At 36.8% G+C, this 16,201-nt stretch overlaps 1 protein-coding gene across 1 annotated transcript; it reads left to right on the plus strand.

Moving 5' to 3' along the window:
- Positions 1-133: 133 nt before the first annotated feature.
- On the plus strand, positions 134-15,522 carry LOC122640870 (phosphatase IMPL1, chloroplastic). The gene is made up of 11 exons (XM_043834139.1): positions 134-510; positions 1,932-1,999; positions 3,288-3,421; positions 6,952-7,040; positions 8,828-8,885; positions 9,027-9,079; positions 11,197-11,295; positions 11,460-11,573; positions 12,189-12,290; positions 14,755-14,886; positions 15,128-15,522. Exons 1-10 carry the CDS (start codon positions 187-189, stop codon positions 14,851-14,853), a joined length of 1,140 nt encoding a protein of 379 aa, XP_043690074.1. The 5' UTR covers positions 134-186; the 3' UTR covers positions 14,854-14,886; positions 15,128-15,522.
- Positions 15,523-16,201: the final 679 nt, after the last annotated feature.

Below are 16,201 nucleotides of genomic sequence, written 5' to 3' on the forward strand. Positions count from 1 at the left end.
AAGCTCAATTGGCCACTCCAGAGTCTAGACTCTAGAGTCGCCAGACCGTTCGCACCTGCAAAGATTCGAAGTATTGAATTACATCTACATAGATTGTCAACCTTTCAAATCACTGCCGCAAAACGAGAGAAGCGAGAAAAACTCGGAGACTACAGAGATTCCCAAGTCTTATCTGCATCATTGGAAATGGGTTTGTCTTTAATTTCTTCCACGAACCTTGCTCTGAGACTTTCTCAGATACCCAAATCATTCTCACCTGATTTGGAGCGAAAGCTGCCTCTCTCATTGAATTTCACAAGTAATTCTATCGGACTGGGAATATTGGATTATGGGGCGCGGAGGGTTTCATTCATCTCTACTATTCCTGCGAGAAGACTCTGTTCAAAGGCTGTGTTATCTGAAATTCCCAATGAGAAGCGGTATCCGAAAGTGGGTGCTGAATCGACTGGACCCATTCCTTCTAATGTGCTTCTTGGAGCCGTTGAAAATGCTGCGAAGACCGGTGCTGAGGTTTGGTTAATTTTTTTTTGTTTACTAATTCCATGTCTCTACATTTCTCATATAAAGGAGGGAACCCATTTCACTTCTGATCATTGCTTGCCAATTGCAGTTGGTTGTTGGAAGTTGGAACTTTTTTTTTTAAATGAAATTTATTTCTTGTTCTTTTGGAATTTTTGATTCACGAAATTGGGGGCGGGGCATCCATGTTGGAACTTATTATGAATGTCACTGAAGAATCTAAACGGTCTTAGTTCAATTGGGTCGTAAGATGCAGAATTGATTTTGAAATTGGAATTTAATGGTTGAGAGAATCTAGGTAATGACTCTTTGTCCTAGTTAAACTTAAAATTTCTGAGTCGGGTTCGTTAGCTGACTCCAGAAAACATGTTAGTTGTGATCACTGCTTGCTTTGTGAAGTTGGTTGGAATAGACCTAAGAAAATATCTTCAACCCCTCAGACTCACCACCATGCCTAAGGTTGGAAATTATGATGTATGGTGTGTCCCTCTTTGCCAGGATATGGTTTTAGTAGGCTGTATGATGTGTTTTTATGTCTTGACCACATGATTCTGAGTTAATGATACAATTATTAGCTTACCTTTTGAAGTACATAATGATGAGCCTGTATGGAAGGCCCTTTGTGAATCCTTCTGTAGCACATCGATTAGTGGTGAAATGGAGCCATCACTAATTAGAAGATACTCCAATAAGAGTTGAAGATTTTGCAAGGTTGATGGCTTTGAATAGTGTTATAGGATTGCAATCTGAAGAAGGAGGTTTTCAAGTGGCAATCAGATGTCAATGTTAGAAAAGAGGAGAAGATACTGATTACCTTTTTGTGCGTTAATAGTTAGCTTCATATGTATGAAATGCTTCCTAGCTCTTTTTGGTTTGTACAGGAGATGTTCATTGGAGTTGCAATATCTTCACATCCAGGTCATGGATCCTTTTATGGGGCTGAAGGGAAAATTCTATGGAAGATGGTTGCTTCTGCCTTAGTTAACTAAAATAGGAATCCTTTTATAGGTCATGCTCAGATATGTGCGTTTGCATTCTGGATTGGGTATTCAGCCAAAAATTATATAGAGGCTGCCGTTGTTTTGATGATAAATGCTTCAGCTGCCAGTATAAAGAACAAGGGCTTGAGTCTGAGATTGCTATGCTACTAATTGCAAAAACGATAAAAGCTATGACTGTTTCCAGTCCACCCCTTAAATGGACCTTGTGTAAGCAAGACTTGCACCAGCTTATGGCCCTTTTTCATGTGCAGAACCATCTCCTCTCTACACATCTATATGGTCTTGCTAAATTCTTTTGTTATCATAACAAGAAAGAAATAACACTAGTGCATATTGCTAATATGATGTCCTCTATTTCAGATATCTTCCTTTTTTTTTTTCTTTTTATATATTGTTCATTTCATGTTGCAGGTTGTGATGGATGCCGTCAATAAACCTCGCAATGTTAAGTATAAAGGACTCACGGACTTGGTGACTGAGTAAGGAAACTTTTTTCTATTCCAATGCTTGATGCTTTCATGCTCAACTCTGTGTTTGTACAAATTTCTGTCTTAGCTTATAAGTTCTTTTAATGGAAAAGGTTATGTAGTCATTCTTAGACGCTGTTTGGTATTACAAATTTATATGAACCAGTCGTGTGCTTGATGTTTTCTCTGCAACGTCATAAGATATTTGGTTAATATCAGACACTACTGCCAAGGACACCAGCGGTTATTCCATTCTTCAGAAACATTTCGTAGATCCATGGTGCATTGCACGTATAGATTTATTATGTCTTTCTGCATACATATCTGTATGCACTTATAGAACCCTGGTTTTACGGATGATACGGTACAAGTTTCTCTCTTTCTATCAGTATCAGTTGAGACCGATCTGATCTTTATGAGATGACTAATAGGATTTTTAGATATCGAGTAAGTGCAGATTTATACCATCTTTGAAAAGAATTAATAGGATTTTCTGATATCGAGTAAGAGCAGATTTTACCATCTTTACATAGGCGAAAAATGGCAAAAATCCATATGAAAAATGGCGAAAAATGGCTGGCAGCAGCTTGGGAGCAAGGTCTGGGCACCTCTCAGTCGAGATAGAGTCGAGATCTCGATTTTCGGTCGAGATCTGGAACTAATATGCTTGATTTTGGGTCAAGATCCGGATCGGGTCGAGATCTCGACTTGACCCGTCTCGACCTGAGATCTCGCCGAGATGGGGTAATAAATGGTATCACCTAAGATCTCGTCTCGAGCTCATGAAAAAGTGAGATTTTCGTGGAGATCTCACGAGTTTTAGTTCCATGATATTTCTTACATCAATCAAGTCACCTTTTGAGTCTCAGCATTTCTATTCATAAGTTGGTTGAAAGTGTCATGTACATTTAGATTTCAGCATTTCCATTTGTAAGTTGAGGCAAAGGAAATTATTAAATTTTTCTCGCTTTTGGTCCTTTTTTTTTTTCTGGTCTCCATCATGTCTGACCATCTTCTACTGTATGGTAGTTGTAGTCTCCTGTGTAGCTATCTTGTATTTAAGATACGTGACCCTCCTGGATTAATTTTGTACAGTTACATGTGTTTGATGGACTGAAGCCACTATTTATAAGTTGTTTAACTTATCCTTAAATTTGATCATGATCTATCATTATGTTAATAATAATAACAACTACAATAATAACAACAGCAACACCAATAATAATGGCATTGGTTGTTTTTTTTTTTTTTTTGTTATGAGATGTTGTTGTTTTTCTTGATTTTTCTGAATTACTTGCAGCACAGATAAAATGAGCGAGGCTGCCATCCTAGGAGTATTGAAAAGGAATTTCAGTGATCATCTTATTCTCGGGGAGGAGGGTGGGATTATTGGGGATTCGTCTTCTGATTATCTCTGGTGCATTGATCCATTAGGTTTGGTGCTCTTAGCTGTTGTTTCCAAAAGCAATTCTACAATTTATTTATTTACTTATCACTTATGTGTTTCAAGTTCTAGGAAGTGTAATTTGAAACCAAGTGTTCTGATTTTGACTTCCGAGATAAGTGTCTAATAGCTTCGTATAAGACTTGACAACAGAAAGCCCAATATGGCCCAATATAAATATTTGAGCCATATTGGGCTTTGTGTAATTGACTGTGCAATTGTCAATAGGTATAACTGACTTCTGGAAAACTGAATTGAATGATGGATCATGTCTACGAAGAAGAATGTGTAAAATTAGTTTTCTTTTATGAATCCCTGATCTTTTTAAGATCAACAGTTTGTGGTACACGAAGTATAGTCTTAATTGTGTAAACATTGGGGATGATAGATGGCTGGTTTGGGAGTCTTGGAAAGGTGAATCCATGAAAATACAAGTAGCTTGAGGGTGACAAAATAGAGGGGACCCATCGGAGATAGAATAGTAATGTGTCAGTGTACATCAGGGCCATCAGAATCACCAGTGAATGGCTTGATAGTGCAGATTGAATGTGTTAGATGGAGAGGAACTCTGGAAACTATGTAATTTAGTATAGTACGGAATTATTTTAGGCTGACCCTTCAACAGAGGATATGACATTTGTATAGAAACTGATGTAGGACAAGTTTGACAAACCACATCTTTTATCATGATCAGTCCTATTCCAGCCAAACAAGTATGATTTATTGCAGTTTACAGGCTGCTGTAGTTGGAAGAAGATCTTGGCTTCACACCATCTTGAATTGCATAAGATCACTCATGCTTTCATTCCTTGCTTGCTTATCTTCCATCTCCAAATACAGTCTTTTTAAACCCCCTCCCCGCCCCCTCCCACAAAAAAAAAGAACCTAATAACTACTTCTCCAGCAGTAACTCCTTAATAACTCCCTTACAACATTAGTACACAACAATTCTGGCCCCAAATAAAAATACTACAAAATAATAAAAAGAAATACACATAATGCTGGTCATTTATCCATAATGAAGTCACATGTGGCTGCATAAATCCTTAAGTCATGTCCTCATGAGAAACATTGTTAATATTGCTGAGCCAGATAATTCTGGTCAATTCCATGCGAGTCTTGTAAATGGTTAAAGTTCCTATATATTGAATTCCTGAAATCAACAGGTTCTGGTGGTGTACTTCTGGATTTCCCCATCTATCTTCTTGACTGGAATGACATAAAATAACATTTTTTTACATTACTGATCTCCTTGGAGTTCTTCTTTTGCTCATTGAAATGGGGGGCGGGGGGAACAGTGTTCGGATGGATGTGTTTTAAACGGTTTAGAATTTTAATGGGATGGTAAAAAATATGGTCAAATATTTTGAGAACGGAAAAAAAGAAAAAGTGATGGTGAGGGTTTTAAATGTTTAGGCTTGAAAAATATAGGACTAAAAAAGGACAATATATGCACCATGGTTGTCAAGGCGTCTCCTAGGCATCCAAGCGCCTTCTTGGGTCCAAAGCGACTGCAGGCCTTACTTTGATGCAAGAAAGGTGATTGCCTTGGACGTCTACGCATCACCTTAGCGATTTTTTGGACACCTTATGAATTTACGTTAATTTATATTTATTTCTTTTCTTTTTTTTTTTTTTTTTGATGAATATACCTATATTACATCCTATGGTTTGTTTATTGTGTTGGTTTTCTCATATTAGGTCATTAACAGCATAATTATATCATATTGCATTGATATGGCTTCTATGTTGCGTATAAGCATAATTATATAAAATTATCATTGCTATATTACAGATTCTGCACACCTAGGGCACCTAAGTGCCCCTCCCACATCTTGGGTTGCCTTGACAACTATGACACACACAAATTGTGAGACCAACTCATGTCTTATTAGTTAAATATTAATGGTTGATGTGTGGTCATAAGTCTATATAATGTTACATTATTTTGGGGGGGGGGGGGGGGGGAATTGAGGTTTAATTTTTTTTAAAAAGTGATATTTTTTCTCCCTCTAAAAAAATGTAAGACGCATTTAAAATGGATTCTAAATTTTTTGCCGTATCTTTTGGACCAATACAGAAAACATGTTTGAAAGGGGGTGGGGGATGGCAAAAAAATGCGTTTTAACTAACAAAGGTGGCGAGATAACAATTATCATCTTTTGTACTTCTGAGTCCCGACTTCTAGTTCTCATCACCCAGTTTGACACTATCCTGCATAATGTAGTAGAGGTCGTCATGGGTCTTGGACAATGATTGGCTTCATAAATCTTTGGTGAGTATTATGCCTATAAGCAATAAATAACCTGATGAGCATCTTTGATATTTCTCAACAGACAAAATTTCAGTTTCTCATGAGATAAACTCTGAGATACAGTAAGGATAACATATAGGAACACGTATCCAAAAGTTAGTCTGACTCCAACAACTCACAGCAATATTTAAATAAAGAACAGGGAACTCCCATCTGGAAACAGCCTCTCTGCGAAAGCAGGGGTAAGGCTGTGTATTATGACCCTCCCCAGACCCTGCAGTGGCGGGCCGTGCACTGGGTACGCCCTTTTTTGTAGGAACTCCCATATGTGTATCCCATTTTCTATTTCTGTCTCACCTTCCTAGTAGTCATGAGCTTTTTCTTACCCTACCCCTGTCGTCTTCTTGCCTCATTTTGTTAGGAGAGTCTTATTAAAATCTTATCTACCACTTGTGAGGCGAACTTAAAGTCATCATTTTGGTTCCAAATCTTCCCATGGTTAGAAGTATCAGTGCTATTAGACTGGATCAATGCTAATTTTAGGTTGTTAATGGCTGGGATGAACCTTGGAAAATGGGAGAAAATATGTTGAATTTGAGGTTGTGCACTGCAAATGTACATCTTCAGTCTCCCTGAAAATTTCTTGGATTTTAATTGTGATCCTGTGGTGTTACAATTTTCCATAATCAATTGAAATGAACTCTGTGAACAAAGAAGAATATTACTAAATGTAAAATGATGGTTAATAAATCGTATGTCTTGTGTCACTGAATTTGATGGGGAAAAACTCTAGAGGTAATCAAGAAATTTTGGACTGCAAGGGTTGAGATGGGAAGATAGACGGGCAATCTATCTCATACTCATAATTGTAAGTTATGATGAATTCCGGCTTCCTTATATGGAAAAATGAGAGGAAATATTGATTTTGTTGATCTATGTACTTTAAAACTGTTTAGTAATATAAATTAATTAGTTTTCATAGCAGTCAATGAGGACGTGGTCCGTTTTTCCTTTTCTTTTCTTGTTTACTAGTGTTGGCCATTACTAGTGAGAATTGTCTGAGTCATATTATGAAGCCTTCTTGATGTCATGATTTAAATCTCCTTTCTGATTCCTGCTAGCTCTTTCCATGAATTCTTTTGCAGTTCAATACTAGTAATAATGCAATACTTTCATTTTCTAATGGCATATTCTTTGATGTGCTTTTGTGTTGTATTATTGTAACTTCATCATGAGATTGAGATATCTTACCTCTGTTATCTATAGATGGAACAACAAATTTTGCACATGGCTATCCAAGTTTTGCGGTATCTGTAGGAGTTCTATTCCGAGGAAAGCCAGCTGCTGCTGCTGTGGTATTTAATCTTTCCTTTTTTGATCTTCTTTTTAGTGAAGCAAATGCATAGAAGGAAAGGAGAAAAGCAGAAATAATACTTTTGACTTTTAGTAAAGTCAAACATGGGTCTGTCCTAGACTCTTGCATTTTTCAAAAGTGCAGTTGGCCTCCCATTAACTAATATTTATTGAGGAAACAGCATTTGTTAATTAATTGAGCCATTGTTTGTTTAGTTCCCTACAGATTTTCTTCAACTTAACACACACAATTCCTGTACAAGAGAATCATTCATGTAGCATCATGTTTCAAGTATGCAGTTTTTCTCATAAAGATTTTTGAAAATAGTCTTTAAGATTCAAGCCAAAGCTATCAACTCGTCATTCATACTCTGCATCATCTAAAGTCTAAAACCTTATTCTGCATTGTCCAAAATCTAAAACCATATTCTGCATCCAATACGTACCATACATATTGCATTGAATACTAGCTAATGGCTTGAATCAACTGTTGATTTCTGCTATTGTTATGTTTGAGAAATTAGGGATATTTACTCAATGAAAAACTCAGTATTCTTTTCTATTGCATCATCACATCCCCATGGAAAAGAAAAGAGATAGTTTAAACAAACTATTTCTTCTTTGAGACTAGTGGTGCAAACTGGAAAAATGTTTTGCTCATTGAAAAGAGGAAGATTACCAAACGAGAAATATGTTTCTTCTCAGCATTTGTTTGGGATCCAAAAGATTGGCTCCAACTGGCCTAACCCGGCCTTACCCAAAGATGGTTCCAGGGTCAGTTAGAAAACCAAGTGTTTAAGCTCTGGTCTGCATTATGTATCAATATCAACAGCCACCCGGAGACCTTACATAGTAATTTTACTAAATAAAACGATTCTAACTAATAAAGCAAAATCTAATGTGTTACGATCATGAGAAATTCTTGAAGTTAAACCAATGAGATGACTAATAATATTAGCTTTTTTTTTTACTCGAAATTGCTTTTTCAGTACCTCATAGTCTGACCCACAAGGGGGTAACAAGAGAGGGAAGACAGCAAATATTGTGCAAGGAGAGAAAGGAGCACATGCTGTGCAAGGAGGGGGCTTGTAGCACAAGGGTGAGGCAGGATTTGATCTCAGGACCTGGCTACCACCAGCAGTCCAGCAACAGGTCCTTGCCAACTGAGCAAGCCAGCAACTTTTAACCAATAGTACTAGCCTAATCTAATGAAAATTTGGATTAGGAATATTTTAGATGGTATAAGCAAACCAAATGACTTGAAACAATGTGCAATAAAAGAGGCACTGCACACCCTATGTTAGCTTGGACCTAAATTGGAGTTGTTGATTTTCAGGTATAAATAGATCAAACCCGTGCTAAGATGTTAGCTTGGACCTAGACTTGGGTTGTTGATTTTCAGGCATAAATGGATCAAAACTGCTATTCTGAATCAAAGCCAAACTTTCTTAGCTGTCTCCCTACATTTAAAGATGTATATATCTTACTGTATCACAAAAACAAAGCATTCTTGGTGAAAAGTAAGGAAGGGTAGAGAATAAAAAATAAAGAACTCATGCTTTCTCTGTCGGGGTTCTGCCAGAGGGATCAAGTACAAACGAGGGAATATTGAGGGAAATTTAGTTTTGTTCCTGTAAAACTAGAGAGAACTCAGGTTTTATTTTTTCACTTCCTATTTCATTCCCTTGTTCAATGAAGACTGGATAGTGTGTGTGTATGTTTCTGTGCAAATAAAACCTGAAATAGTTTTATTTGTTGAGGAAAACTGATGAGATGATTTCTTATCTAGGTGGAATTTGTAGGGGGGCCAATGTGTTGGAATACCCGCATATTTTCTGCATCAGCAGGTCAGGGGTTATAGATAACAGATCATTTATTTTATTTTTCAATCATTACTGTAAAGTTTATTTTTGTGGAATGGCACAAAATAATTGTGTTGTGGAAGGTTGAAATGACAGTTCTCTTATGTCTTATCGTTACCATTTTAGGAGGTGGAGCTTTTTGTAATGGACAAAAAATTCATGTTAGTCAAAGTGATCAGGTATGTTATGATATGTTTTCACGATAACATAAATGATAGTTTTGAGACATAATATCTAGATCCATTGGAACATGGTTACTTATCGAATTTTACCTTTTGATCTTCCGGTTTTCCTAGTTGAGGCGAATTGCTCGTTTTTGGGATAAAATGGAACTTTTAAAAGGGTGCAATAAATTTTGACCAACAAAAAATGAGATTTCAAAGCGTTTCTTCTCAAAAATGGACTAACAACTTCTATGCTGCAGATCTGGTATTTGATAGTGCAGCATAACATGAAGTCAATGACTCATCGTGCCAAACACTATCTTGTCAATAAACCAGGATCTGTTATGAACAGGTGAATCGGCTAGAGCAAAAATAGTTTTTGGTGAAATTAGGGTTAGGGTTTGGTGTCAGGGTTACATCAAGTCAAGGTAGGGGAGTCTAACAGGGTCCGGAGATGTTTTAATGGAAGGAAGTATGCTGATTTGAATTAACAACAATTTGGGGTTAAGGTTTCGGGTTTTGGAAAAGAGGAAAAGATGGATTTCTAGGGTTTGGCTGGACTGAAGTTAACCAAACTTGAATGGTTTTCTTAGGAGGGTATGAGAGATAATCGGTCAGATTTGTAGATATTCTGACGGTTGGTTTGGGCTGGGCAGAAATTAGGGTTGTGGGTTTTGATTTGAGATGGGGGCAATTAGGGTTTCAGTGGTTAGGATGGGGAGCAAAGGAGATCGAGTTCTCCTTATGGGCAGGGGATGGTGTGGTTGAAATTTGATGAAGTTCTGATGGCTGGTTAGGTCTGTGGGAATTTTAGGGTATGGGAAATTTGAAAATAACAAAGGGGAAAACTAGGGTTTGGGCTGTGAGAGGATTAGAAGAAAAATTGTTGGGGATGGGGATGGGGATGATTCAAACTCACTGTTGTTGCAGAATTTCCTTGGCAGCAGCTTGTTTGATTGTAAGAACTTGAATAAAAATTGAGTCTAGGACATAAACTAGAAAGTAGAACTTGAAGAGAACTACCCGGGCTTCACACCGCAAGGTGTCGATTGGATCAAACACCAATCCCACCAGCGAACCACCCGGGCTTCCCACTGCAAGGTGTCAATCGGATCAAACACCGATCTCACCAGCCTTGATCAAACACACGACAAAAATCTTCCTGGAGAAGAAGAGCAGCAAAAAACTTTTTATTAATATCAAAATTCGTGTTCAATACTTGCCCCCTTACAACCTTAAATAAAAGACTCAAAGATAGACTCCTACACTAAAAAGAAAAGGCCTAACCCAATCCTTAACCTATTAGGTAACCTAAACTGACTAGGAAAGTGAAATAATAAAGGAAATAGACTTAAAACATGGCTGGATTTATAAAGTCCTAATCCAACCCAACTTAAATAGTCACATGACCACTTAACCAAGTCACATGATCACTTAAGTGATCACATATTCACATGACCACTAATTACATAAAAATAAAACTAAGGAGTCCCATATGCAACCTAATTACCCATATTTTAGGCCCATAAAAGTGGCATGTTACATAGAAAACCCATGGGATCAAAGGCGCAACACTTATATAACCCAATCCTAGACTTATTCCTAATAAAACAAGCTTATTTTGGTGATGAATCTGCATCAAGGGGATTAGTTAATCATTAAATCATTGCCCCTTCTGTTTGAAATTTAGTGCCTCTAAAAATAGCCTGAGGATATGAGAGAAGAATTTGAAATATGGTGCTGGTTCAATAATTTGCTGAGGGATGAGGTAGGTATTGAATTTCATGCTGCTGTATGAAAGGGATTCGTAGACTCATCTAGCTGTCCTATTGTTATTGTTTTATTTATATGCTGATGTGACTTACTTAGCAGTCATGAATTTTTTTGCTTTACTTCCCATATTCTTCCTTGGGACAGTTGATCTCAAAAGATTTTCTTGGCCATATTAATAATGGTGGTAAAGAGTTTTTTCCACTATAATTTGGCTCGTCCATGAAGTGCTTTTCTAGTATCTGAGAAGTCTAGAGTTCTCTTTTAAGATGTACATTTAGTTTCCTTAAAGTTATTAATTTGCCATTTTGATTCTAGAGTTTGCTTTTCTTGTGGGCTTACATTCTTCCTCTTGTTCTTAGGTGGAACAATCTCTTCTAGTGACTGGATTTGGATATGAACATGATGATGCATGGGCGACTAACATAAACCTATTCAAAGAATTTACAGACATCAGTAGGGTATAATAGCCTTTTCCCTGACAAATTATATCAACCTGAACACCCAAATGTATGTGTGTTTGTGTGTGTGTGTGTATATATATATACCATCCTGGCTTTTTTTCTATGAAGAAGGAGATTTTGTCTATTGCTCTATACTAAAACTTTTTGCATTTTATGTACAGGGTGTGAGGCGGCTTGGTGCAGCTGCAGTGGACATGTGTCATGTAGCTCTTGGCATTGTAGAAGCTTACTGGGAATATCGTCTAAAACCATGGGACATGGCTGCTGGAGTTCTGGTAAATATTGTCTTCTGTGCCTCATTAGAACAGTACCCTGGTTAAACCTTAAAAAAAAAAAAAAAAGAATTATTATGTGAGAAGTGCATGTTGCTTATTTCTCCTGATATTTACAAAGATTCCACAAACTCTTAGAAAGAAAAAGAGTAAAAAGAAAAGCATATAACTAAAATTAACTCTCTTTTTTTTTTCTTTCTGTACTTCAATATTTTCTGTTGAAAATTTCCTCATGAAGCCTGAGAAATACCCAAGGTAAATCTTAGGATGTTTTATACCAATAAATACTGGATAGTAGAAGGGTGGGGGAGGACTACTCCGTTTGCATCATTGAAATATATTTACATTATAGGGAAGAGGTGACGGGGAGGACTGCTCCGTTTGCCCATGTTGGTGATCTTGTTTATTGGGCAACTTAGTGATTACTTATAATCAAATCCTATCCTTCATGAACAGTAGAAGTTGTGTGCATATGCATGTGTATGGCTTAGTGGTTACATATGACCATATCCTTCATGCAAAGGAAAATCTACTTCTTCCACAAACATTTCACTATATTTGTAGCCTTCTGTTCAAGTTGTTCTTTTTGATTCTCTGCTTTACTCTTTTCTCAAGCAGATAGTTGAAGAAGCAGGTGGAGCTGTGACATGCATGGATGGAGGAAAATTCTGTGTGTTTGATAGGTCAGTTCTGGTATCTAATGGTCTGGTGCATGCGAAGGTTAGTCCTACTTTCCCTACACTGACTTTTGTCCTTTTTTTCTTAACTTATCGGTAAGGACAGAAAATCAAAGGTATTTAAATCTACAGAGAGCTATAAAAAGAAACATACCTGAAGAATATACGTTGCATCATACATGTTATATCAGACGGGAAGTAAAAGACACTTTAAAACACCACTGAATTCCTTAATTGTGAGAACCCACCCCCCCCCCCCCCAAAAAAAAAAAAAAAAAAAAAAACAAACAAACTAACTAACTAACCAATCTCAGCACAAATTCTGGGAGAGGATCTGGGGTGGTCTTCAAACACCCTTCTGTTCCTCTCCTCCCAAAATGCCCAAAGAAATGCATGTGGAGTTGGATTCCACAAATGGAACCTTTCTTCCAAAAAGGCTTCTCATCTGGATGAAAAACATATAAAGGGAATCATGCACACACTTTCTTGTCTCGGCATGGTCCAAGTTGCTCCATACATCCCCAGGAAGTATATTTACAGCATCTCAGCCTCAGCCAGAAGCAGACCCTTTTCCATATGGCATGGTCCGCACCTATCTGCCATCCAACCCTATCAGCCTTTTCTGTAAGTTTCCAAAGCCACCACCCTTGCAAAAGTAGCTTTTTTTTTTGGGGAGGGGGGGGGGTAGTGGTTGCTGTGGTGGTGGGAGTAGTAGTCTTCCAGATTTTCATAACATGATGTAACATGATTTTCTCTTCTTGTGGCATGCTCTTGGCAAGGATCTTAATATTCAGCCTCTAGAAAACACCTCGTTGTACTTAAAATCATCTTGAATAAATGGGCCAGCGATATGTAAACTTCATCAACATTATGCATTGCAAAGTTTTGAGAGCATTTGATTGGAAAGATATCTAGACCTTTTGCATGTGTTTGTGTGTCCCGGGAGAGGGGGGGATTCTGTGTCTGATACAGATTTTGTTAATGATTAAAAAATGATTTACAACCTCAAGGGGTGCAGAGAAAATTTTATTTCAGCCCCAAGTACAGAAATATTTTGCCCAATAACCATAAACAAATTAAATAAAACTACATTCTGAAATCAAAGCCAGCTATGTCAAGTGCTTCTCTGATTAAGTAGAATAGATGATTGGGATCCAAAATTCTCACACTGCTGCTGCATAACTGCTACTTGGTTGTTTCACTTAAAGATATGCATCACCTAGGTCCTGAGTTCATGTTGTCTTTACACCACCCATTCCACTTCCTCCATGGTGACTTAAGAAGTTAATATGATCAAATCCTTAACAAGTCAGTACACTGCAGAACTAAAAAGTGTAGGTCTCTGCAATTTTAAGGTCATTGAATGTTGGTTCACTTCTTCTACTAGAATCGGTAATAGCGAGCAAATCGAAGATAACATTCACCGGTACCACATCCAACTGTCCCTCCTCTATGTCCAAGTCCTAAACTACCATTTTCAGTCCCTTACACCTTTATCTTTGAAGTGTTCATTGGTGGTCTTCTCCATTGAGTAAAAATAGTTGTAGTTGATACCCATTGCCATAAAATGGGATTTTCATATTGATTTGTGGGATTACAAAACATGAATTGGATTATGCAAGAATCATGGGTCCACAAGTTACATAAATTTTCACATAAAATTATTTTATATAGCAACCTATGGGTGCATTGATGAATAGGTATTTGGTCCATGTATCTGTGTGATGTAGTGTATAATTGCTACCTGGTCAATTACTTAAATGGTCTGTCTCTTGGTGTTTGCACGAATTCAGGTTACCAAAGACAGTTTCATCATAGTATAATGGCCCTTTAACAATCATTCAAAGATCAGTTTCTGAAATAATTAGCTGGGAAAATGTACCTTGATTGATCGAATGCATACTACAATATGGATAACACATCAAGTTAAAAAGAAAGGTTAAGTGTAGATATATTCAAATTTGCTTTTAATAAATATAAAATTATTAGTTGATTCCTTCAGCACATTATTCTGAGATTCTGGCTTACTTTCCACTTAAAGCTCCTGTATTGTGTTTATCTTTTCTAAATACCTTCTCGGTTTTTTGGATGGAGTGTAGCACGTCAAAATACTCAACTCTGATTTTCCTACTTTCTGTCCAAGTACTGCATGATTAGTGACTTTTTTTGACGTAATTACTTTGGCGCATCTAGTCCATGTAAAGGTGTTGTAAACCAAATGCTGACATGGAAAAGTTGTGCCCAGACCATGTTGACATGTGGCCAATCAGATGGCTGTATATCAGAACATCCAATGATTAGTATTCAAATACTTATCAAAGATGTTATTTCACCATTGCTAGAGAAGAAAACTGATTGTATGGTAAAACAAACTAATCAAAATGGTCTGTGTACCCTGTGTAAATAAGTGACCTAATCTCTTCAATTTATGTTAACTTAATTACTGTTGTATTCTGAAGGACATTAAGACATCTTCTTATTAACATCTGAAACCGTGTGAAACCCAGCTCTTGGAGAGAATAGGTCCTGCAACAGAGACGCTGAAGAACAAGGGGATAGATTTCGCTCTGTGGTTTAAGCCAGAAAATTACCACACAGATTTTTGAATTCTCCTTCATCCCCTCCCCACCCACCCCCAAAAAAAAAAAAAAAAAAAAAAAATTGCTCAAATGTAGTGAATTAGAACCAAATTATTTTTTAAATAACTTTGTGTCATATTACCAAACTCAGCTCTTGGAGAGAATAGATTCTGCAACAGAGACACTGAAGAACAAGGGGATTGATTTTTCTCTGTGCTTTAAGCCTGAAAACTACCACATATTTTGGAACTCTCCTTCATTCTCCCCCCCCCCCCCACCCCAAAACAAATAAAAAGGGTATTGCTCAAAAGTAGTGTATTAGAAACATTTTTTTTTATTTTGTGTCTCATATTACCAGAACTAAATCTCCCCATTCAGATTGGGATGAGGCTATGTTGAGTTGTACACTATATCATTTCTATATAAATGGTTTATCATCCATGTGATTGGATTTTCTCATATGCTGTGATTTTCAATATTTTCTGTCACAACGGGTCAGCATAAGTTTTTTAGTGAGGGGAAGATGGAGATGAATGCTGACTGCATTTTGGGTGAAGCAGTTGTGGATACTGAGATTATGATTTGTCTTTTGCTTGATAGAAAAAAGTGATGTTTCATTCAAATTGTATGTTTTTTTCAAAAATATTACTCTTTCAATTGAAAATACAATTCTTAAAAGAAGCAAAGTTTTTGTTACAAATGTTACATTCTGAGTCTTTGAAATAACAAATAATTAACAAATAATTTGGATTGAGCATTAGAGTTTCAATTGCCGTGGAATGATTAATATGTCCATATTAGATAGAATTAACAATCTGAATTCGCCTTTCAATATAAAAGGTTTCTGCCTACCGTTTAACTTGATTATTAACATGGAGATTGAGAACTTTGGTGAATAATCCGTTACAATAATATCTCCAAGCAAGGTTGAATTAGTAAAACCCTAATCTTATCAATCTTGTTCCCTGTCTCACATATGACTAATCAAACCATTTCATTTGTTTCTAGTCCCTTTCTAAAGGAGAAAAGCAAAGTTGTTTCTAATCTTTAATATTAATTATAAATTTTTTGAAATGTAAATCTAAGAGGAGTTAACTAATAGCTATAAAGTGCTTGGAGAAAGGAATATATGTTAGTAATAGGAGGTTGGGAGGGGGGGGGGGGGTTGAGGTGTTCTATGATTTATTAATTATAGCAGTTGAAATTAAGACTACTAATAAAAATATTAAAGCTGAGGTGGTGTTATAACTGATTGCTTATCATACATTAGACTTGAAGGCAAGCAACGAAATAGCACTAGCATATTTTATTCATGGTTAAATGAAAAGGACTTAGCACAGTACATATTCACAGTAACAAATGAGTAACAACCTGT

The sequence above is a fragment of the Telopea speciosissima genome, chromosome 9 (genome assembly GCF_018873765.1).
Source record: "Telopea speciosissima isolate NSW1024214 ecotype Mountain lineage chromosome 9, Tspe_v1, whole genome shotgun sequence".
Classification (NCBI taxonomy): domain Eukaryota; kingdom Viridiplantae; phylum Streptophyta; class Magnoliopsida; order Proteales; family Proteaceae; genus Telopea; species Telopea speciosissima.

Excerpts from the sequence above, each read along its gene's own strand:
- LOC122640870 (XM_043834139.1), top strand. The coding sequence starts at position 187 with ATGGGTTTGTCTTTAATTTCTTCCACGAACCTTGCTCTGAGACTTTCT. Across the intron at positions 3,422-6,951 it reads CTGGTGCATTGATCCATTAG|ATGGAACAACAAATTTTGCA; the intron begins GTTTGGTGCTCT and ends TGTTATCTATAG. Across the intron at positions 11,574-12,188 it reads ACATGGCTGCTGGAGTTCTG|ATAGTTGAAGAAGCAGGTGG; the intron begins GTAAATATTGTC and ends TTTCTCAAGCAG.